This window comes from Oncorhynchus gorbuscha, linkage group LG11 (assembly GCF_021184085.1).
Source record: "Oncorhynchus gorbuscha isolate QuinsamMale2020 ecotype Even-year linkage group LG11, OgorEven_v1.0, whole genome shotgun sequence".
Lineage (NCBI taxonomy): Eukaryota > Metazoa > Chordata > Actinopteri > Salmoniformes > Salmonidae > Oncorhynchus > Oncorhynchus gorbuscha.
The window spans coordinates 68,066,813-68,093,805 of NC_060183.1; the positions used below are offsets into that span (position 1 = coordinate 68,066,813).

The 26,993-nt window shown below is 44.6% G+C and overlaps 3 protein-coding genes across 7 annotated transcripts; 2 read left to right on the forward strand and 1 right to left on the reverse strand.

The window, feature by feature from the left end:
- Positions 1 to 328: 328 nt before the first annotated feature.
- LOC123989307 (beta-hexosaminidase subunit beta-like) lies at positions 329 to 12,825 on the reverse strand. 3 transcript variants are annotated; one of them, XM_046290223.1, is made up of 14 exons: positions 12,447 to 12,825; positions 11,793 to 11,944; positions 10,466 to 10,531; positions 8,889 to 8,935; positions 8,481 to 8,591; positions 8,171 to 8,272; positions 7,715 to 7,847; positions 7,297 to 7,477; positions 6,954 to 7,040; positions 6,688 to 6,760; positions 5,918 to 6,092; positions 2,346 to 2,436; positions 2,104 to 2,208; positions 330 to 741 (listed from the first exon to the last, which is right to left on the reverse strand). In XM_046290223.1, exons 1-14 carry the CDS (start codon positions 12,704 to 12,706, stop codon positions 678 to 680), a joined length of 1,647 nt encoding a protein of 548 aa, XP_046146179.1. In that variant the 5' UTR covers positions 12,707 to 12,825; the 3' UTR covers positions 330 to 677. The 3 variants fall into 3 exon arrangements, with proteins under 3 accessions (XP_046146181.1, XP_046146179.1, XP_046146180.1); XM_046290224.1 differs by having other exon boundaries at positions 12,429 to 12,563; XM_046290225.1 differs by lacking the exons at positions 8,889 to 8,935; positions 12,447 to 12,825 and having other exon boundaries at positions 329 to 741; positions 11,793 to 11,829.
- LOC123989306 (ectoderm-neural cortex protein 1-like) lies at positions 11,897 to 25,997 on the forward strand. Of its 3 annotated transcripts, none has more exons than XM_046290220.1 (5): positions 14,541 to 14,777; positions 15,213 to 15,691; positions 18,003 to 18,230; positions 18,376 to 19,985; positions 23,247 to 25,997. In XM_046290220.1, the coding sequence occupies exons 3-4, from the start codon at positions 18,009 to 18,011 to the stop codon at positions 19,927 to 19,929; spliced, it is 1,776 nt and encodes a 591-aa protein (XP_046146176.1). In that variant the 5' UTR covers positions 14,541 to 14,777; positions 15,213 to 15,691; positions 18,003 to 18,008; the 3' UTR covers positions 19,930 to 19,985; positions 23,247 to 25,997. The 3 variants fall into 3 exon arrangements, with proteins under 3 accessions (XP_046146178.1, XP_046146176.1, XP_046146177.1); XM_046290221.1 differs by having other exon boundaries at positions 15,595 to 15,691; XM_046290222.1 differs by lacking the exons at positions 14,541 to 14,777; positions 15,213 to 15,691 and adding an exon at positions 11,897 to 12,020.
- LOC124047709 (vegetative cell wall protein gp1-like) lies at positions 20,819 to 26,993 on the forward strand. The gene is made up of 3 exons (XM_046368014.1): positions 20,819 to 20,871; positions 26,059 to 26,578; positions 26,700 to 26,993. The coding sequence occupies exons 1-3, from the start codon at positions 20,819 to 20,821 to the stop codon at positions 26,991 to 26,993; spliced, it is 867 nt and encodes a 288-aa protein (XP_046223970.1).

Consider the following 26,993-nt stretch of genomic DNA (forward strand, 5'->3'; position numbering starts at 1 on the left):
CACACTCACAAGAGACTAGGATTGGACTAATGGACTTTTGTACCGAACAAGAGCACAATTCAGTTGTTATAGTATGTTTCTGTGGAATATACATGATGTTTGAATGTAAATGTAAGCCAGGAATGCCACTGTCGATACTCTTGTAAGGGTGTTTGCAGTGCAAACAGATGAATCAAGAACATGATAGTCCGTGTATGAGGGCATATAGTAGTGCTGCTGAACATATTGTAGGAAAATGTATGGACATTGTACGAAAGATGATCTTGTGATGATATGTGTCATTTCCATGAGTGTGTAAAACTATCACACTTCAGGTGTCCACAGCACTGTACACAGACAACTGACCTTGCAAAGGTTTATTATTATTATTATTAAGTCCCGTGTGGCTCAGTTGGTAGAGCATGGAGCTTGCAATTTCAGAGTTTGAATCCCACGGGGGACCAGTATAAAAAAAAAATGAAAATGTATGCACTAACTACTGCAAGTCACTAAGAGCATCTGCGAATTGACTAAAATGTAATTATTAATCATTTGAATCATACATTCATATAAAAACAAATGGTTTTCTAAAAACAAGATCAATGTGACATTACATGGAATGAGAATTGTTTTTAAACAAATGTTGGCTCGTATCAGTGCATCAATGAAGTCATGACGATCACAGTGGTCTTCACTTTTCATACCCCTTTGTACTCATGTGCACAGTAACCTGTAAAGAGAGGCTCAGCTGGGATACCACGCCTGGGGAGGGAGAGAGAGTTACCAGTCAAGAGAGAGGACAGGAAGAGAGAATTACCACATTGTATACTACTGTCAAGAGTTGATCATTCTTTTTACTACAACTGGGGGGCCACCATGGAATTAAATAACAGTAATACAGAGAAGTAAACTTAGCAAAAAAACAAACGTCCCTTTTTCAGGACCCTGTCTTTCAAAGATATTTGGATTTTTATGAATTAACTTCACAGATCTTCATTGTAAAGGGTTTAAAACACTGTTTCCCATGCTTTTTCAATGAACAATAGACAATTGTTGAACATGCACCTGTGGAACGGTCATTAAGACACTAACAGTTTACAGACGGTAGGAAATTAAGGTCACAGTTATGAAAACTTAGGACACTAAAGAGGCCTTTCTACGGACTCTGAAAAACACCAAAAGAAAGATGCCCAGGGTCCCTGCTCATCTGTGTGAACGTGCCCTAGGCATGCTGCAAGGAGGCATGAGGACTGCAGATGTGGCCAGGGCAATCAATTGCAATGTCCGTACTGTTTGACGCCTAAGACAGCGCTACAGGGAGACAGGACGGCAAACCACGTTTAACAACACCTGCACAGGATCGGTACCTCCGAAACATCACACCTGCAGGATAGGTACAGGATGGCAACAACTGCCCGAGTTACACCAGGAACGCACAATCCCTCCATCAGTGCTCAGAATGTCCGCAATAGGCTGAGAGAGGCTGAACTGAGGGGTTGTAGGCCTGTTGTAAGGCAGGTCCTCACTAGACATCACCGGCATCAACGTTGCCTAAGGGCACAAACCCACCGTCGCTGGACCAGGCAGGACTGGCAAAAAGTGTTCTTCATTGACGAGTCACGGTTTTTTCTCACCAGGGGTGATGTTGATTTTGCGTTTTATCATTAAAGGAATGAGTGTTACACCGAGGTCTGTACTCTGGTGCGGGATTGATTTGGAGGTGGAGGGTCCGTCATGGTCTGGGGCGGTGTGTCACAGCATCATCGGACTGAGCTTGTTGTCATTGCAGGAAATCTCAATGCTGTGTGTTACATCTCACAGCAAGAGGTGACAAATCTGGTGCAGTCCATGAGGAGGAGATGCACTGCTGTAATTAATGCAGCTGGTGGCCACACCAGATACAGACTGTTACTTTTTGACCCGCCCTTTGTTCAGGGACACATTATTCCATTTCTGTTAGTCACATGTCTGTGGAACTTGTTCAGAATATGTCTCAGTTGTTGAATCTTGTTATGTTCATACAAATATGTACACGTTAAGTTTGCTGAACATAAACGCAGTTGACCATGAGATGATGTTTCTTTTTTTGCTGAGTTGATATGTATCTCTATGGGCACGACTTACTGGACCATACGGCAGCGGTGCTTGGCTAGACGACTGTAGGCATCGTTTAGGTCCCTCACATCCCTGTCACTCCACAACCGCTCCCCCACAGCACTGGCACGGGGCCTGAGCATAGGAAACACATTATGGGACCAACAGACTTATTAGTAATTAATCTGTAGGCTATAACATTGCTGAACATATGTGTGAGATAATGAAACATCCGTTCTCATCTATTATTGATGTGGCGTTGCCTGGTGTACCAGAGTCTAGGGGTCAGGTTGGTAGCATCCACATATTCTCCCCACAGACATGCCTCTCCTCCAATCACCAGCTTTTTCTGGGCATCTGTGCCTGGGTTCAAAGGGTAATTTAGGGGTCAGGGGGTAATCACCTTCACATAAACATATGTAAACATGTATGTATGCCAATTTCTGTATTTAATCTTACCATGTGAACACAGATTTTGGAGGGACATTTTTCTGCTACTTCAGTCAACAGGTTTACACTTAGTTGCACAGAAATCCAAACCGTGTGACCATCGGCTCATTAGAAAAAAAGCAGATGGCTTTTGGCACGGTGGGGGTTTTCCCTATTCAGACTCAGAAAGTGGGTGACCTCAGAACTGTCACATTAATCCACTAGCACTCTACAACAACAGGGCCAGGCAAAGTCTTTCTTTATCACAAACCATAAAGCAAGTCAATCACTGTATTGGTCTTTGCTGCCCTACTGTTAATATTGAGTGAGGTATTGTCAGTGGTGGAAAAAGTACCCAATTTTCATACTCGATGAGAAGTAAAGATACCTTAATAAAAAAATGTCTCAAGTAAAAGTGAAAGTCATCCAGTAAAATACATCTTCAGTAAAAATCAAAACTATTTGGTTTTAAATATTCTTAAGTATCAAAATAACATGTAATTGATCAAATGTACTTAAGTATCAAAAGAAGTATAAATAATTTCAAATTCATTATATTAAGCTAACTAGGAAGCACAATTGTTGTTATTTCATTTACCGATAGGCAGGGGCACACCAACACATCAAACGACACGTGTTTAGTGAGTACGACCAAATCAGAGACAGTAGGGATGACCAGGGATGTTCTCTTGATAAGTGCGTGAATTGGACCCTTTTTCTGTCCTGCTAAGCATTCAAAATGTACCAAGTACTTTTGGGTGTCAGGGAAAATGTATGGAGTAAAATGTACATTATTTGTCTTTAGGAATGTAGTTGAGTAAAAGTTGGCAAAAATATAAATAGTAAAGTACAGATAACTTTTCATTTTATTTTTTAAATACTTACGTAGTACTTTACACCACTGAGTTTGTGAGTGTTGTTGTGAGTGTTGGAGCCGAGGAATCGTACTTTCCCAGAAATATAGCCTCTGTCCAAAGCATCTAGATGGGCTGCGTGTGTAAACACAGCCTAATTCTGATTGTTTTTCCCCAGTTATTTATTTATTTTTCATTAGTGGAGAACAATATCAGAATTTATCTGCCTGTGTAAACACAGCCATATAGGACACACACCATAAAAGTTATATGGGTCGGCCTTGTAAATGGCCTGCCAGTCTTGGCCGTAGGAGATGCGGTTGAGGTACCAGGGTGTGGAGAGCAGGGTCTGGTAGCCCGATGCTGCTACTGGTTGCCTTTCCACATGTGGATTAGTGAGTCTGCCTTCAGCTACATACATTAGACACACACAGATACACATGCAACATGTGATTGAGAAATAGCCTTAGCAACTAGGAGTATTATTAGTACCGATTAGGGTAGAGTAGTATTTTTTGGAGAAAAACATTAAATAGAAAAACAAAATGCCACAGCAGAGCTCACGTGGATAAGCTTGCATCAGGGTACATTCAAGATGCAACAACAACAGCAGTGACCAATTGAAGTAGCGGTCCTCTTGTCAGATGCTTCCGGTGGGGTGGTTTTCATCAATGCATTGGCATTCGTTTCTCTTCGGGGGTAGAGATCACAATACAGATGGAGCCAAGTCCAAAGTTGCCTGCATTTGTAAGGTTTTACAGTGCATTCGGAAAGTATTCAGACCCTTTGATTTTCCCCCCACATTTTATTACAGCCTTAATCTAAATCGACACACAATACCACATAATGCAAAGCAAAAGCAGCTTTTTAGCAATTTTTGCAAATGTATTAACAATAACCTGAAATATGAGTACTTATTGACACAGGACCCTTTACCCAGTACTTTGTTGAAGCACCTTTGGCAGCGATTACAACCTCGAGACTTCTTGGGTATGACGCTACAAGCTTGGCATACCTGTATTTGGGGACTGTCTCCCATTCTTCTCTGCAGATCCTCTCAAGCTCTGTCAGGTTGGATGGGGAGCGTCGCTGCACAGCTATTTTTAGGTCTCTCCAGAGATGTTTGATCAGGTTAAAGTCTGGTCTCTGGCTGGGCCACTCAAGGACATTCAGAGACTTGTCCCGTAACCACTCCTGTGTTGTTTTGGCTGTGTGCTTAGGGTCGTTGACTTGTTGGAAATTGAACCTTCGACCCAGAGGTTCTGAGTGCTCTGGACCAGGTTTTCATCAAGGATCTCTCTGTACTTTATTTTGTTCATCTTTCCCTCGAGCCTGAGTCTCCAATTCCCTGCCGCTGAAAAACATCCAAAGCTTGATGCTGCCACCACCATGCTTCATTCTTCGGGACCTTCAATGCTGCAGAATTGTTTTGCCACCCTTCCCCAGATCTGTGCCTCAACACAATCCTGGATCAGATATCTACGGACAATTAATTCGATCTTATGGCTTGGTGGGACCTTATATAGAAAGATGTGTGCCTTTCCAAATCATGTCTAATTAACTTGTAGAAACAACAAGGATGATCAATGGAAACAGGATGCACCTGAGCCCAATTTCGAGATGTATAAAAAATAATCTATATATCTATATATATATATATTTGCAAAAAAGTGTCTAAAAACCTGTTTTCGCTTTGTCAGTATGGGGTATTTATTGTATGTAGATTTATGAGGATTTTTCAATTATTTAATCAATTTTAGAATAAGGCTGTCATGTAACACAATTTGGAAAAAGAGAAGGGTTCTGAATACACTGCATGTCAACTTTTTGCTCATAATGTTTAACATGCTACAGTGTTACTGGTCTTGAATGTAACCCTGATATAAGAAAAGCATTGTGCAGCTGAAAAACAACACATCATGAATGCCAAGTGAACATGTACAGAAAGGAAAATAACTGACAATGTAGGAATTGTCAGGGATAGTATTTGGAAAGTAATACCGTGCAACAAGCCATGAAGATGTATACTTCGGGCCACCTGTCAACATTGTAATACTGTGTTTCTCAATAATGGTCCTGGGGACCCAAAGGGTTATTTTACTTTATGCCCCAAAATTACACAGCTGATTCAAATGATCAACTCACCATCAAGCTTTGATGATATGAATAAGGTTTTTAGTGGTAAGGCAAAAACCAAAATACCCCTTTGGGACCCCAAGACCAGGATGGAGAAACATTTGTAATAGATGTAAACAAGACACTTTTTCAACTGAATAGGCTGCTCTCAAAACCAGCAAGAGCTAATGGCACAACATAGAGCCGTACCCGCCTTCCAACAGTCACCATCTCCCTACAAAACTTTCTTCCAGAGAGCAGAGATTTCGATACAGCTGTGCAATATTAAAGCTCAAACCTGTTGAGTGAAGTCTTTCAGTTTTTAATCACTATTTTGGCATTTTCAGCCCTGGCATGCTCGGGCAAAACGCAGGGAAATTCCCATATATATATACATTTTACACACGTTGAGAGTACAAAAACACCATCTGATGAAGCCAACTGACCCTTGAAGCTGAGCGGCTCGGCTCTGTAGAACTTCTGCCAGTCCTGTCCATAGCTAATGTAGTCTAGGTACCAGGGGGCGGAGAGGATGGTGGTGAAGCCCGCCTCAGTCACCTTCTGAAGCTCCTCCTCCACCTTGTTTCCCATCCACACATGCACTACCGTGTCCGACTTCAACTGCAAGTATTACACTGATTTGTTAGACTCAGAGAACATATTTGTCTGTGTATTATTTGTGGATGTGGTGGTCAGACTTGGGTTTCAAATAGCCGATCGATTCAAATACATTGAGCACTTGCTTGAGTCTGATGGGAATTCGATTAAGCTTCCTCGAATCCCCTCTCTGTGGGGAGGGCCAGATGGGTGGTATTTTCAGTTTTGGGACATTTCTATTGGTCTATTAATCTAGGCAAGCTCAAACAGACACAGATAGACTTGTGTGTGTGAACCAAGTTCTGGTGGTTATCAGATAGAGTTGGAAAGGAAAAGCTAATACTAACAGGGGGGAAACTATAGAAGCTAAGCCATGAAACTAAATGTACTACTTATGTAAACACCAGGCAAGAAGTGAGTAGGGTAACTGAAGATATACTGAAGTATCACATTTAACATTTTTACATTTAAGTGATTTAGCAGACGCTCTTATCCAGAGCGACTTACAAATTGGTGCATTCACCAGAATTTGATTTCAGAAAATGACCCTTTGATTTCTAGACATTAGAGTGGCTGCTTTTCACTCTGCCAGTGCTTATAACTGCTGTTGTTCTGCTACCTTAACACCGTTGTCAAAGACCTCCTGCCAGATCATGTAGCCCTTGTTGGTAGTGGTGACAATATCCAAGAGCCTATCATGTGACAGAAAATAACCACATGATAATGTGAATAATTAAGCTTAAGAAAGAAAACAAGAGTGGAAATCAAGGAGAGGAAATCTTTGAGAATATATGGATAAATTACGGTTTTTCAGGTTGGCTGAACGAGTGATCAACATAATTTGTTTCACTTTAAGGCCATCCAGAGGTCTGAATGAAGACACACCTCTGGATGTAGAAAGACTCCAGTTTGCTGTAGTCCATCCCAAAGCCTTGCTGCTCCATGAACTTCTGGATGTCAGGGTTGGACTTCCTGTGGATCACAGAGGCAGAAAGTGGAAGTGTTTTTATTGATGTGCTTGATGTTGGCCAAGACACAGCCTACAGTACGGTTTCTGTGATTTCATTTCCATTGAGTGTCAAACAAGCCAGTGTCACATGGCTGTTGGCTATTGACAATTATTGTGGACATAAATGTGTAGTGGATGAGGAGTCTGTGGTTAAGTGGGTGCTGAATATGTTAACTGTAACTCCCATTGGAAAATGCATGTTAAATGTCCCTGTCTCACCAGCAGCTGAAGTCGACCTCGTCTCCTCCCAGATGGACGTAGGCATCAGGGAACACTGTGTTGACTTCCTTGAAGAACATCCTCATAAAGTCATAGGTGGTGTTGAGCATGGGGTTGACCGGTCCGAACGAACCAGAGGTGCTGGCTCCAGAGTAACAGGGGGTCAGCAGGTCCTTCTGCCCTGGAAGGGGTGAGGGGGAGGGAAGAATGAGTGAGAAGGGTGCATTCGAGAGGAAGGAGGTGTCATTTGGTGCAGATAACACCAATGCAATATTAGGTAGCTGCATATTTCAGTTAAATTCTTACAAAAAGATTATGAAATTGTGCATGTCTAAAGGACAAAAGACAACCCTGACCCCCTAGAAATGAACCCCTCGATACAGCCAGAAAATGTTCATCTGAATGACCCCACATTCACCTTTGCCCCATGACTGAGTGTGCCCAGGGGTGTCAAACTCAGGGACAACCCGAATGCCCCTTAGGCGAGCAAACTCGATGATCATCTTCACATCAGAAGGCGTGTACACATGTGTGTACGGGTGGTATGCTCCCTGCAGTCACAGGATAGAAACAGTTATCTACACACATTTGACATTTATATGAAACATGCATAATTTATGCACGTCCTGTACTTCATGATCACAATGAAGTTCAGACTGGTTATATATCCCTACATCTATTATTACAGATGTGTTAGCAATATGATGGCTCTACCTAGCCCTCCAATAGGCCTTGTGAAGCACCAACCATATTCTTTTCACATTTCACTTTCGCCATATCCCCTTCACCCATCTAGTCCTTTCAGGTGTGGGAAACTGAAGGCATATCAGCTGAAATGGGACCAGGATATCAATAACAATGCCCATCTACTCACATGTTGACTCAGCTGGGGGAAGGTACGACTCAGGTAAGGGAAGGAGGGGTCATCTACTATGTGCCAGTGGAAAACATTGAATTTGTTCCACGCCATGGTTTCCTGTGTATGGATTAGGGGAGAACATTGTAAGTCGCTCTGGATAAGAGCGTCTGCTAAATGACTTAAATGTAAATGTAAATGTTATGAGTATGATGTTATGTTATGCCATTATTAGAAATTGAAAATGATTTGATCATATGGCCAACGCAAACATTTAACCATAACAACAGAGTGAACTGAAATCAGGATCCATATATCGTCCTCTCACCAGATTGGCTAAAATGACTTTGATGGGCAGGAAGTGACGAGAGGTATCCAATAAGAGGCCTCGATGTGCAAACCGCGGGAAGTCGTGAATGTCTGTCCTATTGATGCTTTTCTGTGAGAAAAAAAACAAAAATGTAAAATGAAATTATTATTGAAATATTGGTACAATTTACACAATGAATACTGAGTCACTGAGGCCAAAACCACAATGTTTAATTGAAAATAGCTTGCTAAATTGAGGGCAACTGAATGTCCAAATGTGTTGATGCAATACAAACACTTGGCATAATAACAAATTAAAACCGGTGAGGTAGTGTACTTCCGTAATCATACGACTGGTGTTCAGACATGGGTGAGGCCTCCTGGTTGAATGTAGCAAACTATTCACATGGCACTAACACAAACTTACTGCTCCATATTCATCCTTATACACCAACTGGCTAAAAGTCTCCAGACCTAGCAATTAAGAAACGAGACACAGACAAGGGTTAATCAACAGAGTCACAATCGCAACGATTGCAAAGACATGCTTTACAACTAGGGATGTGCACCTTACCATTTCAAGAGGATTCGATACGTACCTAGATGTATGGGCTGCGATACCATATAGGACAGATACGTTTTTAGTTTGAAACGATTTGTGAGTCGGTTTGATATGTGGTGTGTGTAAATTATGGATGTCTATAGTGCATGTACTATGTAGGCTCCTGAGTTGAGCCATAAGGGAGACTAGGCATCTACCATCTCATTACCACTATCAGATTAGGGGAGTGCACTGTAGCCGGGTTTTGGTCCCCCCACTTTGGTTATGAAACCACCATCACACACACACTTGTCATTTTTGCAGATGAAATGTTTGAGACAGCTAATTTCTAAACGATAAATATTGATTCTATGACAAGGCCAATACATAGCACAACTTTAGATTTCACCCCCCCACATATCAAAATCAAATGAGTTTGATCATTTGGAAGTTAACAGAGTGATCTTCTCTTCTCTCACTTCTGCCACACAGTTCTCCTCGCAAAAGTGATTGCTGTCCTCGTTATGAAGTTATGAACTTTACCCTGTATATTAAAAAACGACCAAATACTCAGATATTTTAGAGCAAAACTACCAACACTATTGCAGACGCTCTTATCCAGAGGGACTTACAGGAGCAATTAGGGTTAAGTGCCTTGCTCAAGGGCACATCAACAGATGTCACCTAATCATCTCTGGGATTTGAACCGGCAAGCTTTCGGTTACTGGCCCAACCTCTTAACCGCTAGACTACCTGCTGCACAGTGCGCAGTTTGATTAGGCTACTGATATCACCTGGAGTTGTTCTGCATTCAAAATGACTTGTAGATCAACAACAAAAAAATAGTTAGATGCAGTTTGACACTGAAGGGTAGGCCTTCAGTTGTCACAATAGATGGTCTTTTCGGAAGGTATGAAGAACATAATATGAGCAACTACAACAAATTGAACTTCTGATTCAGAACGTTTGAATAGATTTTCTGACCGATGCATGCTACATTTGGGCCAGTTTGGGGTCCGCGAACCAATGCACTTGTATCTTAAACATTTGGATCTGTGACCGATGGGTATCGGTGAATTGTTACATCCCCATTTAAAACACACTGCTGCAAACTGGGTATGTCTCAAATCAAAGTTTGCCATATGCACAGGATACAGTGTAGTGTTGTCAACAGTACAATGAAATGCTTACTTGCAAGCTTTCCTCTCAGGACAACAGTACTATACAAAGTATAAGTCTCAAAGATCAGGTTCTGGAGATAGAAAGTACTAGAAAGTACTGTAGCTCTCAAGGTCTAGACACAAGAAACTCTAAAGGCAACCACAAAAGTTGCACATGGGTTATGAAAACAATAAACAATAAAGGTTTATTATAGTATGAAAATAGAGGATGTCGTGACGGTCTTGAACAAACCTCTTCATCAGAATATAAAGAGTGTGTAGAATAAAAGCCATGACCCCTACCTCTCAGAGCTCCCCACACCTTAGGTGCTTTCAGCACAGCAACAGGAGAGTCCACTGACAGTTTGTCTGTGGAAAGGCAGAGAGAACACAGTCCTATGTTGTGTTTTAAAATGTGTCAACATCCAATAATGCAAATTGATTCAAAGACATACATTTGTCATGGTTACCCATCTAGGTAAGTGAATGTTTCTTCTTTGATGTGTAAGTAAATACGTTCATTTCTCTATTAGTTTGGGGCCTTGAAACTCATCCACGACCAAACATGCATGTGTACTACTGGTGTGCATTCATGAAACAGTAGCTAAGGGCCTTCACAACAAAGATCTGACCGTAGAATAAATCCATCATCTCCAAGACAATCCAGGTAATCCCTCTGTGGGATAATCTCAATTGCATTTTCTTGATTCCTTGCGTCTGCTCTTCTCGACTGCATCTCAAAACTCAGAGGTCCTGCCCTTCTGACCATCTCATCCAATGGGCCTCCCTCTTGGTCTACTACTGACGTAAAATATACTGGCAGGCTTAAACTACACCAGAGGATAATACTCCCCTAAACACTGGTGTGGGATGATGAGACCTGGATCCCTCTGGGGAGGCCCCTCCACTATACGACTGAAGTCTCTTACATTTGCATATATCCTGCTCCAGTCCCAAACTTGAAAACATGTGCCCATAGTCACAGAGTCTCAGGAGTGCTGATCTGGGATTAGGTCCCCCCCTGACCATATGCTTTAGAAATCAGATCCTGTGTTAGCACACTCTGAAAGTCTTTGTGCATACGGACCCCGTCTTAGAACTCCAGCACCCGTCTTTTCTTACTAGCACTGACTTTGCTCACAGCGGTTTTATTGTGGTAAAATGTACATATTATGACTGAGATATGTAGTTCTCTCCCCTAGCTACCTTAAGATGTGTAACAGTATAGCTTCCGTCCATCTCCTCGCCCCTACCTGCACTCAAACCAGGGACCCTCTGCACACGTCGACAACTGCCTCCCACGAAGCATCGTTACCCATCTTTCGACAAATGCCGCAGCCCTTGCTGAGCAAGGGGAACAACTACTTCAAGGTCTCAGAGTGAGTGATGTCAAAGATTGAGACGCTGTTAACGCACACTGTTAACGCACACTGTTAACGCACACTGTTAACGCACACTGTTAACGCACACTGTTAACGCACACTGTTAACGCACACTGTTAACGCACACCCCGCTAACTAACTAGCCATTTCACATCAGTTACAAATGCACTATAATTGTAAGTCGCTCTGGATAAGAGTGTCTGCTAAATGACTAAAATGGAAGACAAACACCATGCCTGTGAACTCACATGACTCGTCAGATGTCACACTGGGGTAGCTGTCACACTCAGAGTCAGCTGATGTGATCCACACCTGTAATTCAGACATGTCAGAGGCCAATGCCTTTTTGCTCTTGTTTTGCCCTTGTTTTCTGGAACTGGTAAAGATGTACTCATCATACCTGAAGGAAGGAGGAACAAAACCAGTGTGTCATGTTTGTGTGACAATTGGTCTAGAACCCCAGGAAGATAAGAAATGTAAGTAGAATATCTATCCATAATACACTTCAGCAGCAAGCCACTTGTATTTATACATTCTTTTATCTAGTACTTTTGAAAAACATTCAGATTGATACATCTGTAGGCCTAATAAAATACAAATGGACTCCAGGCATTTAAAGCAAACGTTATTCAAATGGGACATCTGCAGTTTAAACAATAATAAGAGACACCTTTTGGGGTCAACAGTTTAGTGTTGGAGCTGGAGAAATGGACCGCTTCATTCATAAACTCATGAGGCAATTCATTTATATTCTTCAATAATCAATGGGTACATTCATTTAAGAGTAAAACTACTGATGTAGCAACCGCATATTGCCACTTTAAAAGGAGCTGACGCAAAACAAACAAATCATGAAAGCATGCCGATTGATGCCTGTTACTTACCCGACTCGGTCGTCTTACCTTCGATATGCATTTTGAAGAAGTCTGCAGCTCGCACCAGAAGACGATTCTTTAGCGTCGAATATATGGAAGCTAGCACCGCTGAGTTTGAATACTACCGTGGATATTTTGACTTTCTGAGGCAACGGCCAAAGAGATCCATATGGAGAATCACCCAGAGTTGGCTCCTCGTCTATCTCGTCATTATAATCATAATCTTGCGTTGCCCAGCAGACAACAACCGCGAGCAACAAAGCTGCAAACTTCAGCGTCGCAAACATGATGTGCTATGGTGTTGCCAGTCGGCTGACAACTGGCAAGACTGCATTAGCCTCGAGCGGGTGGGGCTTGAATCAATGTGGAAATAGGACCAAATCATATAAGACATGTCTTTATTTATATATTGAGCCATGAGACAGTAAATCACTGAAAACCGAACATTTGTTTGGTTAATGGTCAAGCAGCCAGTGTAATATGTGACCACAGGGACTGGCTAGATGACCTTTCAATCTAGCTATCTGAGGACTTTCAACTCATAAATCATGTAAATGAAATATAAATACATTATATATGAGTTAGAGGTCCTCAAGATAGCTAGGCTATTTATTGTAAATACTTACTATAAGTATGAGTGTCTAGAATATCTCCAAACACATTACAACATGATTATGTTTATTTGCTCTCATCCCCACCCGATGGATTAAAGTCTTATTGCCACATAAATAGATCGGTTAAAAAAAGCATATGGAGAAAATACATAAGCAGGTTGAGGGATAATCTAGCCAGTACCTATGGTCACATATTACACCTGCTGCCTGAACATTGACCAAACGAATGTTCAGTGAGTGAGTAAGAAGACTTGATAATATGACTCCTTGCTCTTTGAACGTTCTCGAATCAACTAACCTTTTCTCAAGCTTTCATTTTCTCCAGCAAGTGGCGATGTTGTCACAAAAACAGTCATGTTTCACAAAGTTGTTTCAGACTCTAATGAAGTTTTCATTCAGTCTCACATCAATCTCAACAATATCTCACCATTTCACAATGTCTAAGTGGATTAATTATTTGTGACAATATGTTTCAAGCAGTAAAACGTTTGAAATGTTGCCAATGTTGCATGCCAAAATGACCTATATCCATCTAAACGTACTGTCCCGTGTCTGTCTGTCCATTATACTTTACAAATATGAACACATTTAGGTGTAAAGACCCTGGCAGGCAAAATATATATTCCACATAATTTGTATACTAGACTATGTTGGGTCATGGCCAGGCCTCTGGTCACGTGTATATTGGCACACACGTACAGCGTCCCAGAAAGGATTCCATACCCCTGGTCTTATTCCACATTTTAGTGTGTTACACCCTGAATTCATAATGGATTAAAGTAACAAAACACATGTCACCCCTCTACACACAATACCCCATAATGACAAAGTGAAAACATTTTTTGAAATGTTGCACATTTATTGAAAATGAAATACAGAAATGTCTCCCTGAAATATTCATATCTCTGAGTCTGTACATGTTAGAATCATCTTTGGAAGCGATTACAGCTGTGAGTCTTTCTAGGTAAGTCTCTAAGAGCTTTGCACACCTGGATTGTACAATATTTGTCCATTATTATTTTCAAAATTCTTCAAGCTCTGTCAAATTGATTGTTGATCATTGCTAGACAACCCTTTTTAAATCTTGCCATATATTTTAACTGAGTCAGTCTTCTTGATAAGCAACTCCAGTGTAGATTTGGCCTTGTGTTTTATGTTATTGTCCTGCTAAAAGGTGAATTAATCTCCCAGTGTCTGTTGGAAAGCAGACAACCAGCTTTTCCTCTAAGATTCTGCCTGTGTTTAGCCCCATTCCATTTCTTCTTCTTTCTTATCCAGAAACACTCCCATGACAGAGAAATATGTGATTCTAATGACATCATCAACCAATTAGTAGACAATTAGTAGGCAATACCTACTCAAATTTGATCAAAATCACGATGCACACCTATGATGTCATTGGAAACGCTTATCTTCCTCTATGTTTTAGTAGAAAACGTAGAAATGCACCAATTTCACATGTTGATGTTGGGATGGTGCTGGAGATGATGACTATGAAGTTGGAGAATGGTGACGTTTCCCATTAAGGAAGTTGACTTCATGGAAATCAAATGTAGCCTCATATAAATCATATTGTGTGCATTTTATCATCCAGTAGGCCTCGTATGGTGTGCAAACAAATGTGAACTCACGTCTACATTAGAGTGGAGGTAGGCAGACTATGGGCTATTTAGGCCTTCTGACCTGATCAGGATACCATTTGTCTGTTAAGCGTCTGTTTGTAATAAAGGGCACAGTTCTGCAGGTGAGTAAATTGTACTACCCTTCGATTTGAGACGCCAGACTCTTTCTCGCTGACTATTTTACTGTTTTAAGCGTCTGTTTGTAATAAAGGGCACAGTTCTGCAGGTGAGTAAATTGTACTACTCTTAGATTTGAGACGCCAGACTCTTTCTCACGGACTATTTTACTGTTTTGAGCGTCTGTTTGTAATAAAGGGCACAGTTCTGCAGGTGAGTAAATTGTACTACTCTTAGATTTGAGACGCCAGACTCTTTCTCACTGACTATTTTACTGTTTTGAGCGTCTGTTTGTAATAAAGGGCACAGTTCTGCAGGTGAGTAAATTGTACTACTCTTAGATTTGAGACGCCAGACTCTTTCTCACTGACTATTTTACTGTTTTGTTACTTCTCCCTTCCGTTGTCATCCTTACCGCTGCTCCGTTCCCATCACGCTAGACTACTTTGCATAGCTTTACCTCTCCCACTCCGCTTCCTCGACACGAGGACGTTCCTCCCCCTTTCTCACTATAAACACACCCATTGATTTTACGGAGGGAAGACCCGACTCAACCGAGCGCACGGTATGCACTATCGACATAGAACTCCTATAGGATCAGAAGCAAGTCTGGAGTCAGTCCACGAGCGCAACCCTTTATCTTTATTCCTTCAAACTGGACGGAACGACGAATGTTGAACTGGAGATCTCATCACTGAACGACACATTTGGATGAGTCGAGTCCATTGACATCTATATAGGGATAGAAATATTGTCCAGATCCTTTCCAAATAAGGCTATTCCTTTTTGAGGAACCCAAGACGCGCATTCTCCCAAGCACAGGTGGCTTGCTTGAACCAGCATCGTGGCTACTCTTCCAGCAGTGGCATGTTCGAGGGATAAAGCAGACACAATTGAACTCCTACTTTCACCCAAAGAGGTAGGAATGGCACATAGCCTATTTGTATTTTTCACATTTGAGAATTGTTATTGCCATTATTGTTGATGTTGTGATATAGGCTCCATGCACGGAGGAGCTTTGATGGAGCATTTAAGAGGATCACACCTCCCATTATTGTGTCTTTCTGTGGAAACGCCTCATTTAAGAACATAGCCTAGACACCATCCTGTAATGGATTTTGCAGCATGACACTTATTAAAGGAATTCCTCAAATGTCTGTCTAGGAGATGTCATATTAGAATAATTTAGAGGACATTTGCATTATCATGTTAATTGGCTGCATATATTCTAGCATACTTTAACGAGAGAAGCAAGACAAAGCAAAGATTGAGATCATATAGCCTAACGTGTTATTTTTAGGGCACGAATAGGACGTTTAGCATGTGTACGTCTTTTATAAATATATTCAAGCCAATCCCATCTAGAAACACTGAGGCGATGTTTATAAAAAAATATTTAAAAAAATCAACCCTTGCAATTGTAACCCTTATATTGTGTTGTCTTCTCATTGATTTAAACCCGGTCTATTCTGAATGGTCTCCCTGGGTGCCCTTCACAGCTGCTCCCGGTGTAACGAGATTAACGGAGGGCATCAGGTGTGATATAGTGCCAACATAGCTGCTGATGTGTCATTAATGTTCCTTATTCGGTTAAATTCGGCAAGGAACACAATTTTAGTCCCGTGGAGCGTTGGGTTTAACAACACAATTAACCTCTCGCACAGAGACGATGACAGCCAGTCGGGGACCGCCAGCATTGTATTGGTTACATGACAATTAGGACTGATTGGATTTGAATATACACTCGTAGATGACGGCTGTTTACACTGAGGGATTAAATTGGCATTTTGCACAGTGATGGGGTTTATTTTTCCTGCATGGATCGGACAGTTATAGGATACACATGCCTTGCTGTTTACTTTTGCAAGTTTTCTCCCTGCCTAGCCCCCCCACCTCTTCTCTCTATATCCCTGGTCCACTTTGAACACCTGGCAATGATTTGACAGATTCCAGCCAGCCCCAGACATCAGATCAGACAGTGTGTGTGTGTGTGTGTGTGTGTGTGTGTGTGTGTGTGTGTGTGTGTGTGTGTGTGTGTGTGTGTGTGTGTGTGTGTGTGTGTGTGTGTGTGTGTGTGTGTGTGTGTGTGTGTGTGTGTGTGTGTCATGACATCATCCAGCACAGCAGCTATCTGTCTGCCTGACCCAGTCATATCAACGTCTCTGGCAGACAGACATTGCTTTCTTGATCTCAGCCCAGGGAGCGAGCGACCCTGCTGATATTGATCATATCACACACCCTGCCTGAAATCAAAATGAGATTGAGAGGTTGCATTCCAAATGGCACCGTATTCTCTATGTAGTGCACTACTTTGACCAGGCCGCATTCCAAATGGCACCGTATTCTCTATGTAGTGCACTACTTTGACCAGGCCGCATTCCAAATGGCACCGTATTCTCTATGTAGTGCACTACTTTGACCAGGCCGCATTCCAAATGGCACCGTATTCTCTATGTAGTGCACTACTTTGACCAGGCCGCATTCCAAATGGCACCGTATTCTCTATGTAGTGCACTACTTTGACCAGGCCGCATTCCAAATGGCACCACTACTTTGACCAGGCCGCATTCCAAATTCTCTATGTAGTGCACTACTTTGACCAGGCCGCATTCCAAATGGCACCGTATTCTCTATGTAGTGCACTACTTTGACCAGGCCGCATTCCAAATGGCACCGTATTCTCTATGTAGTGCACTACTTTGACCAGGCCGCATTCCAAATGGCACCGTATTCTCTATGTAGTGCACTACTTTGACCAGGGCCCATAGGGCTCTATAGGAAATGGGGGGCCAATTGGGATGCACCCTGAGAATGTGATGGAGACTCACTACCCTTCCTTAGGACTGTGTAGAGATGAGTAATACACTCTTACAGGGTTTGGCTTGGCTTGGACTAGCTTCCATTTATATTCAGGGATTCTGGTTAGAAAAAGGACTTTAAACTGTAGGCTACATCCCAATGCTTTAAATATATTATCATGCATTTTTCTATGATGTGTTTGTATGGGTTTCCATGTGTTTGTATGGGTTTCCATATGTTTGTATGGGTTTCCATATGTTTGTATGGGTTTCCATATGTTTGTATGGGTTTCCATATGTTTGTATGGGTTTCCATATGTTTGTATGGGTTTTCTTTTTAGAATCACTCATGCCACTGGCTATGTCTATTACTTGATTATTATACAGTATAATAATGCAAATACAATTCATAATTTTGTTCTCTTTCTCCAGGATTCAATGAAAATGTCTGTGTGCGTCCATGAGAACCGCAAGTCGCGTGCCGGCACCGGCTCCATGAACATCTACCTGTTCCACAAGTCGTCGTACGCTGACAGCGTCCTGATGCACCTGAACACACTGAGGCAGCAACGTCTCTTCACCGACGTCCTCCTCCACGCCGGGAGCCGCTCTTTCCCCTGCCACCGTGCCGTGCTGGCCGCCTGCAGCCGCTACTTCCAGGTAAAGACACTGTTACCTATAAGGCAGGATACTGTTAGTGTTTGCCATTGGAAAACAAGTCACGTTTAGCTGCCATGCTAACACTAGCTGGACCAAATGCTAATCCGCTAACTCTTGGTTTCCCACCCCCTTGTTTGTCTGTCAGGCTATGTTCTCTGGAGGTCTCCGGGAGAGCCAGGCCAGCGAGGTTGACTTCAGGGACTCCATCCACCCTGAGGTCCTGGAGCTGTTATTAGACTACGTCTACTCCTCTCGCGTGGTCATCAACGAGGAGAATGCAGAGTCTCTGCTGGAGGCCGGGGACATGCTGGAGTTCCAGGACATCCGGGACGCCTGCGCCGAGTTCCTGGAGAGGAACCTGCACCCGTCCAACTGCCTGGGCATGCTGCTGCTGTCCGACGCCCACCAGTGCACCAAGCTGTCTGAGTTGTCCTGGGCCATGTGCCTCAGCAACTTCCCCGCCATCTGCAAGACAGAGGACTTCCTGCAGCTCCCCAAAGACATGGTGGTGCAGCTCCTGTCCCACGAGGAGCTGGAGACAGAGGACGAGAGGCTGGTCTATGAGGCCACCCTCAACTGGGTCAACTACGACCTGGAGAGGAGGCACTGTCACCTGCCGGAGCTGCTGCAAACCGTCCGCCTGGCACTGCTCCCCGCCATCTTCCTCATGGAGAACGTGTCAACAGAGGAGCTGATCAACGCCCAGTTAAAGAGCAAGGAGCTGGTGGACGAGGCCATCCACTGCAAACTGAAGATCCTCCAGAACGACGGGGTGGTGAACAGCCCCTGCGCCCGGCCCAGGAAGACCAGCCACGCCCTGTTCCTCCTGGGAGGACAGACCTTCATGTGTGACAAGCTGTACCTGGTGGACCAGAAGGCCAAGGAGATCATCCCCAAGGCAGACATCCCCAGCCCCAGGAAGGAGTTCAGCGCCTGCGCCATCGGCTGTAATGTCTACGTGACCGGCGGGAGGGGCTCAGAGAACGGTGTGTCCAAAGACGTGTGGGTCTATGATACTGTGCATGAGGAGTGGTCCAAGGCAGCGCCCATGCTCATTGCCCGCTTCGGCCACGGGTCAGCCGAGCTGAAACACTGCTTGTACGTGGTTGGAGGACACACGGCCGGCACCGGCTGCCTCCCCGCCTCACCCTCGGTGTCCCTGAAACAGGTGGAGCAGTTCGACCCGGCGGCCAATAAGTGGACCATGGTGGCGCCGCTGAGGGAAGGCGTGAGCAATGCGGCGGTGGTCAGCGTCAAGCTGAAACTCTTCGCCTTCGGCGGAACCAGCGTCACCCATGACAAACTTCCCAAGGTGCAGTGCTACGACCCGCAGGAGAATTGCTGGATGGTTCCCGCCTCCTGCCCGCAGCCCTGGCGCTACACTGCCGCCGCCGTCCTCGGCAATCAGATCTTTGTGATGGGCGGGGACACAGAGTTCTCGGCGTGCTCGGCCTATAAGTTCAGCAGCGATACCTACCAGTGGACTAAAGTGGGAGACGTGACGGCTAAGAGGATGAGCTGCCAGGCCGTAGCGTCAGGTAACAAACTGTATGTGGTGGGGGGCTACTTTGGCACACAGCGGTGTAAGACTCTGGACTGTTATGACCCGACGCTGGATGCTTGGAACAGCATCACTACCGTACCCTACTCCCTCATCCCCACTGCCTTCGTCAGCACCTGGAAACATCTTCCAGCCTGACCTGCATGGCATTCTGGGATAAGCCCACATCTCCATCCCAACCCCCCTCTCATGAGGTATGGAGATCTCTGTCTCTCTCTCTCTCTCTCTCTCTGTCTCTCTGTCTCTGTCTCTCTCTCTCTCTCTCTCTCTCTGTCTCTGTCTCTCTCTCTGTGTGTGTAGTCTGTTTGTTTGTTTGTTACTATCTGTCAGTAGAGGAATGAGATGGAATGCATAATGTATTAGTGATACTCTAGGCAGTCCAGACTGGAGAGTCCAAGCGATTTCAAATATTCTCAGCTGAGCTGAGTGCATAAGGTAGTTTCTTGTTGTCAGTTTTTATGATGAACACTCTTCGTCACATATCTATTGGGCTGTGTTTTGAACTCTCATTGTCAAATATCTATTGGGCTGTGTTTTGAACTCTCATTGTCAAATATCTATTGGGCTTTGTTTTGAACTCTCATTGTCACATACTGGGATGATATAAGTAAAATTCCCAGCTCATAGGTTCAAGACAGCTGTTTTCATTCAGTAGCCAGTAGATAAAAATCCCGTTCTTCCTCCATCACCCTACAAAGATCCTGATTGAATCAAGCACAAATGGACTATTGATAAAGTGATTAGATTGCCATGCGATTTTGGCCAGGGCTGAACTGCATGCTTTGAATACTAACCAAGCAGCCACCGCTATTTGATTTGTGTCTGTTGATACCAGTGAAAACCACAGATACAGGGAGAAACAAAATGCACCAGACCACTGTGTGGAGAGAGGGGAGTGAGTGGGAGGATGGGGGATTGTATGTGTAGGTCATGAGAGTTATGAGACCGCAGGGTTAGGGCGAGACAATTTTGACTTTGCGGCTGGCCTAAGGGGAAATCACTCCGTTCTGCCTACAGGACAAGACTCATGACAATACACTTCAACCTGCACGAGGCAGTGAAGGAGGAGGCACACAGGGGGTAATTGAAACAGAATAGAATACTTTTATTGTCCCTGTGGGGGAAATTTGTCTGAGGGGGTTGAGAGCGGGGAGGCCAATTAAGACAAGTTACATGCCGGCAAGCTACAACATCCTGGTGAGGCTAATCCACTCTCAATTGCCTCTTTTTGATGGGTTTATGGTGCTCTGGGTGGGAGGTGAGCGAGAGAGAGGCAGTCTGGAGTTACTGAGATGAGAAGGCAGAGGGTGGTAACAGGGAGTAAGACTTCGGTGCCTGTCTTTCAGAGAGAACGCGGATGCACAGCCATGCAGACAAGCAAAGCACAGCCAGTACACACACTCCGGCCTTGACAAATAACAGTGCCTGGACAGGAAGTGAGTGTTTACTGTTTCTCTGAGCAGCCCCAGTCTCCCCCACCTCTCCCCTGGGTCTGTGTGTCTGTCTGTGTGTATCTGCAAAGCCTTATAGTAACCACTCTCTGTCTCCTTGACGATAAGCAGGCCAGACGGATGTAGAGCACAGACCATTGGCAACCCTGCTCATTCTGAACACTGGAGACCCTGGTGTCATAATCCAACTCTCGCTTTCACACTCACACACGATCGTATAAAGGCAGACATACATGCACACACACACACACACACGCATGCAGACACAATTGGCAGACTTTCTCATTTCGCAGACCTTGGTGAAATGGCTGTGTGCCCTCAGCTCATGAGCCAAAGAGAGGGGAGAGACAGAGAGGGAAAGATAGATACATAGATTGATCGGCCTGGGATACTGATGCGCCTCTCCGCTCCACTATTCTTTGCTCTCCTTTGATGAAATGCTCCCTGACTTAAGTGCACATTTTTCTTCAGTGACTCATCTCTGAAACAGAGACTGCAGTGAAAGCTTTAACCCTCTAGACTAGACCAATGCAACATACTGCTTTTGGGTGTACAATTATTTCAGATTTCAGTCACTGATTTATTGTAAGGCCTGCTCCTCTCTTTTGTGTAGGTGCCCATTTTTCTGTAAACAGTCATAGTGTGGAGTGGTGACTCCACACAGAGACACAATGACACTGACATATTAAATAGTGGGAGGAGAGGAGGGTGAAAAACAGATCTCTTCAGTTAGTCTGTTTTCACACTTTTTTGGTTGCTCAACACTTCCCAGGGGGACTCCCCTCTACACTTCCCTCTCCTCTCTCTTCATCCCTCCCTTTTCCCTTCCTCTCTCTCCCTCTATTAGGTCTAGTCCGTCCTGCTGGCTTGTACTGGTTACAGCCCCACTAGGTATCTGGTGTCAAGCCAATTCATGCTTTTGTTCAGAGATCTGCTTTCGTCTCGCAAGGGTGCCAATACTGATAAATCCCATTTGTTATCATTCCATTTTGTAACGTCCAAGGTTGGTAAGGACTGGGGAATTCCACGGTATAGAATCCTCCAAAATCTGAAATGAGGATTTCATTATCAGTCAGCTAGCTCATTCCACTCATGCATTGGAGAGGATAGAGATGCTTGCTTATTGTTATTCATCCTTCGCTATGCGATGACCTCCAGGCAGATATCCCCATCACTAGACTTGGATCTTTTCTGGAAGCCTAATTGAGAAAGGCCTCTTCTGGGAGGCACAGTTGGCGGAGCGACCGTTATGCACGTGTGTGTGTGTGTGTGTGTGTGTGTGTGTGTGTGTGTGTGTTCGTGTGTGTGTGTGTGTGTGTGTTCGTGTGCCTGTATGTGCGTTTCCTCTAGCTGCCACAGCCAGTTGTAAGATTGGGCTTCCCCCTCAAGATAGGGCCACATGGGAAGAAGGCGAGAGAGATGGGGGAGGAGGATATGTATTTAAAATGGATATTAGACTCTCGTTCCATGTGGGGCCTTCCCAAGGCTATAAACCATCTGTGGTGTAATGCTGAAAAAAATAACGCTTTTAAAACCGAAAAGTCAGAATAAGATGCAGAGCAGAAGTCAGATTTGAAATATCTATCTGGATTTAGATTTGGGGAAGCGATAAAAAAGAACCCTAACTGTGTCGGGGGAATGGCAGTAAAGTGGATGAATTTCACAAAGGAGTCCATTAGCCTTCTAGCCTAATGCATGATATCTCTGACAAGTCTCTAGAGGAACAGGTGCAAATGCCACGGCAGGCAAGGCAGTGTCTGTTTAGTTTAGTTTTTTACTAAGGGGAGAAAGAGAATGAGTTAGGGAGACAGTAAAGGAGTGAAGATAGGGTCCGGAGTCTATCTGAGGGATTTGTCTGTCCCTGAACATTTGAATCTTAGCAAATATGTTAAATAGTCTACTTTTGAGCCTTTTTTCGAGGCGCAAAAGCAGAGATATTTTCCATGACCTCTTAAACACTTTGTCTAATGTTTTTTTTTCTCTCTCTCTCTCCTTTTTCCTCAGATTTCTCTGTTTTGCATCATCCACTGGATTCCAGCTGTGAAGATAGAAACACACTCTTTAACTTCCTGTCTGTGCAATAAAAAAATAAGACTTTCTAATTTTCTTCATGACAAAAACTGAACCATTGTATAAGTGTGAAAACACACGATCCGCCCTAATGCTACTGTGAGTTTACAGACGTTCAAAGAACCATCAATGCTCCTGAGAGGACCTTGTACACAGAATGATGTCAATGATGTCATATCGTTTCTGAGAGAGAGGTTTGGACGTTTATTCATGCAAACAAACCCAACAACCTGCTGCTTGTACGGTAAGATTCAACAACCTGCTGATTGTACTGTAAAATCCAACAACCCCCTAATCCCAGTGTACTATCGGCATACCGCGCCTGTGCGTCTCAGCCTTCCATGAAAGACCCATCAGATTTCTTCCCGTTCAACCATGAAATGCTTGTACTACGGACTATGTCTTTGCTCTTCTCACTCTGATAATTCTGTGATATGAAATTTGAAAAAATGAAGAAGAAGAAACATTCTCTGCACAGGGCCTTTAATGTAATAGCATGAAGGAGCACCTGTTTGGACATAGGATACGATACATATGAGGAGAGAGAGGAGAGTGACCAGAGACTCCTCTTCAGCTTGATTATGAGCAGCTGATCCATAAGCAGTTCTCTCCCTAGTGTATCTGAGACTTTAGAATCTTCTTGTTCCAGTTGTTCTGCCCTCGCCAAGGAAGAGGAGAGAGAAAGACAGAGATTGACAACCTCCTCCCCTCCTCTTCCTGTCCCCATCACCTAGTAGGCGTTTGGGGTTTAAAACGTTGTAATGGGTGTTGGAAGTTCCCCTTTGGCAGTTTGCTAGTGAGACCTGGCTCTAGCTGTCACTACGTGTTGTGAGGACTTGAAGTTCCAGCTGAGTCTGAGAGGGGAGTTGGGGAGAGGGTGAAGGAGGGTCATGTCCTGACATGTCTACCGATGTAAAGTTACCACCCCCTTTCGCCCTGCCTCCCCCAACGCCATTCTTGCTGTAGGTCACTACACTCTCCTGACCCAAAATAACAATAATCAAAGAAGAGAAGTGGACAATGCAACATAGAACTGAAGAAAATGCAAATTCAAGCTCTGTTGGACACTAAGGGCTCGATTCAATCTGTAGTGCTGAATATCAGGATTACAGCGTGATTGAAATTGAAAGGCAATGTTTCCATGTTCGCGGAGACTGCATTCACGGTAATAGCTGCATATGTCGGCTCAATCGGAAATGACCTTTAAAATGTTAAGCTTCCTTTCCGGATTGCATCCAGCCCTGAAGGGTTTGCTCTTGCACACTATTTACTGTTTGTTCCGAAGTCCTTCCAATGAGCAGTATTGTTTTGTTGGATCACTGATGGATCCATTTTCTCCTTTGCCTAGAAGATGATTCTGATGTCTTCAGAACATGTACCATGGCTATGGGGACTCCAGTATGATTGGCATGATGAACTTCTCTGGCCAAGTGCATCTTGTTAACTTCCGAACCAAAACTGAAACGTAATACATTCGTGTCTTATCTTGCTCCAGTGTATCATGTTTCATAAGTCTTAATTTATACAAAAATGACTTGACTTTATTTATTGTTTCTCTGCCTGCATTCATTTCCAGGTAAATGAATGTAGAACTTTTTAAGGGTAAATCATGCATGACCCTTGTTATAGATGCTCTATTTTATTGTTTATCCTTTGGTCTGCTTTTTTTGCACAGTTCAGTTTCTCCCAAAGTGCAACCTGTTCCAACCATATGGTCAGTGAGGTGAACAGGTCAGAGGTCTGGGGTTAGGAGTCAGTATACGGATGGACACTTAGATTACCTAGAGTGTAAGTGGCCAGTGGGTGGGAATGTGTTTGTTTTAGAGGTGGACTCTGGGTAGAGTAACATCTCACATTTAAATGTCGACTCTGCTATGAGGCATATCTGCTTTATTTTAAGTCCCACACTCCAATATTCAACATTCTGACTTGAGACGAGCGTATGTAGCTCAGACTTCTGTGTACATCATTTATCAATGTTTACGGGAGACTTGCATGAAAAATACAAGCTAAGCATGTAGATCTCAAGTCAGAATACTGACATTTTACTGTAGTGTGAGTGTGAAGATAAAGAGGAGGATGTGTAGTTAACTGAATCCTGTAAATGTAAAGGGCAGACAGACACCGCAGTGCTCTTCACCATATGGGCACTGATGTATGGGAGGGAATATGACAGGGGAGAGTTCCAAAGACCAACAAAGAGAATGTCTTAAATACTTGCATCCACAGTTTTGTACCAGTAGTTGATTTCTGGATGTGTTTGTCTGTCTGGGTGGCCAAAATATTGACATGTACAGTTTAGCATGATGAAATCATTGTCAAGGTCAACATAAAAGCTAACAGTTGTATAGATTTTCCCAGGCAGGATGTGTTCTGGGTGGATTCAGTGAATGGCCTCAATCCCTTGTATTCCACATTCCTGTTTGATTATTTGAGCCACCCAAACCTCCCAGCCCTCCTCACAGCCCAACTTCCTCCTCACAGCCCAACTTCCTCCTCACAGCCCAACTTCCACCTCCCAGCCCTCCTCACAGCCCAACTTCCTCCTCCCAGCCCTCCTCACAGCCCAACTTCTACCTCCCAGCCCTCCTCACAGCCCAACTTCCACCTCCCAGCCCAACTTCCACCTCCCAGCCCAACTTCCACCTCCCAGCCCTCCTCCCAGCCCAACTTCCACCTCCCAGCCCTCCTCCCAGCCCAACTTCCACCTCCCAGCCCTCCTCCCAGCCCAACTTCCACCTCCCAGCCCTCCTCACAGCCCAACTTCCACCTCCCAGCCCTCCTCACAGCCCAACTTCCACCTCCCAGCCCTCCTCACAGCCCCCAACTTCCACCTCCCAGCCCTCCTCACAGCCCCCAACTTCCACCTCACAGCCCCCTCACAGCCCCCAACTTCCACCTCACAGCCCCCAACTTCCACCTCCCAGCCCTCCTCACAGCCCCCAACTTCCACCTCCCAGCCTACCTCCCAGCCCAACTCCCACCTCCTAGCCTACCTCCCAGCCTTCCTCCCAGCCCAACTCCCAGCTACCAGTCCACGTCCCAGCTTCCAGCCCTCCTCACAGCCCAACTTCCACCTCCCAGCCCTCCTCACAGCCCAACTTCCACCTCCCAGCCCTCCTCACAGCCCAACTTCCACCTCCCAGCCCTCCTCACAGCCCAACGCCCAACTTCCACCTCCCAGCCCTCCTCACAGCCCAACGCCCAACTTCCACCTCCCAGCCCTCCTCACAGCCCCTAACTTCCACCTCCCAGCCCTCCTCACAGTCCCCAACTTCCACCTCCCAGCCCTCCTCACAGTCCCCAACTTCCACCTCCCAGCCCTCCTCACAGTCCCCAACTTCCACCTCCCAGCCCTCCTCACAGTCCCCAACTTCCACCTCCCAGCCCTCCTCACAGCCCCCAACTTCCACCTCACAGCCCCCAACTTCCACCTCACAGCCCCCAACTTCCACCTCCCAGCCCTCCTCACAGCCCCCAACTTCCACCTCCCAGCCTACCTCCCAGCCCAACTCCCACCTCCTAGCCTACCTCCCAGCCTTCCTCCCAGCCCAACTCCCAGCTACCAGTCCACGTCCCAGCTTCCAGCCCTCCTCCCAGCCCAACTCCCAGCTCCCAGCCCACCTCCCAGCCCACCTCCCAGCTCCCAGCCCACCTCCCAGCCCACCTCCCACCTCCTAG

Bases quoted from the DNA above. Each gene is read 5' to 3' on its own strand.
- LOC123989307 (XM_046290223.1), bottom strand. From the start codon at position 12,706: ATGTTTGCGACGCTGAAGTTTGCAGCTTTGTTGCTCGCGGTTGTTGTC. The intron at 11,945-12,446 runs GTAAGACGACCG...TCCTTCCTTCAG, and splicing joins CTTCAAAATGCATATCGAAG to GTATGATGAGTACATCTTTA. The intron at 8,273-8,480 runs GTGAGAGGACGA...ATCCATACACAG, and splicing joins AAGTCATTTTAGCCAATCTG to GAAACCATGGCGTGGAACAA.
- LOC123989306 (XM_046290222.1), top strand. From the start codon at position 18,009: ATGAAAATGTCTGTGTGCGTCCATGAGAACCGCAAGTCGCGTGCCGGC. The intron at 18,231-18,375 runs GTAAAGACACTG...TTTGTCTGTCAG, and splicing joins CCTGCAGCCGCTACTTCCAG to GCTATGTTCTCTGGAGGTCT.
- LOC124047709 (XM_046368014.1), top strand. From the start codon at position 20,819: ATGACAATACACTTCAACCTGCACGAGGCAGTGAAGGAGGAGGCACAC. The intron at 20,872-26,058 runs GTAATTGAAACA...TCCACCTCCCAG, and splicing joins AAGGAGGAGGCACACAGGGG to CCCTCCTCACAGCCCAACTT. The intron at 26,579-26,699 runs GTCCCCAACTTC...TCCACCTCCCAG, and splicing joins ACCTCCCAGCCCTCCTCACA to CCCTCCTCACAGCCCCCAAC.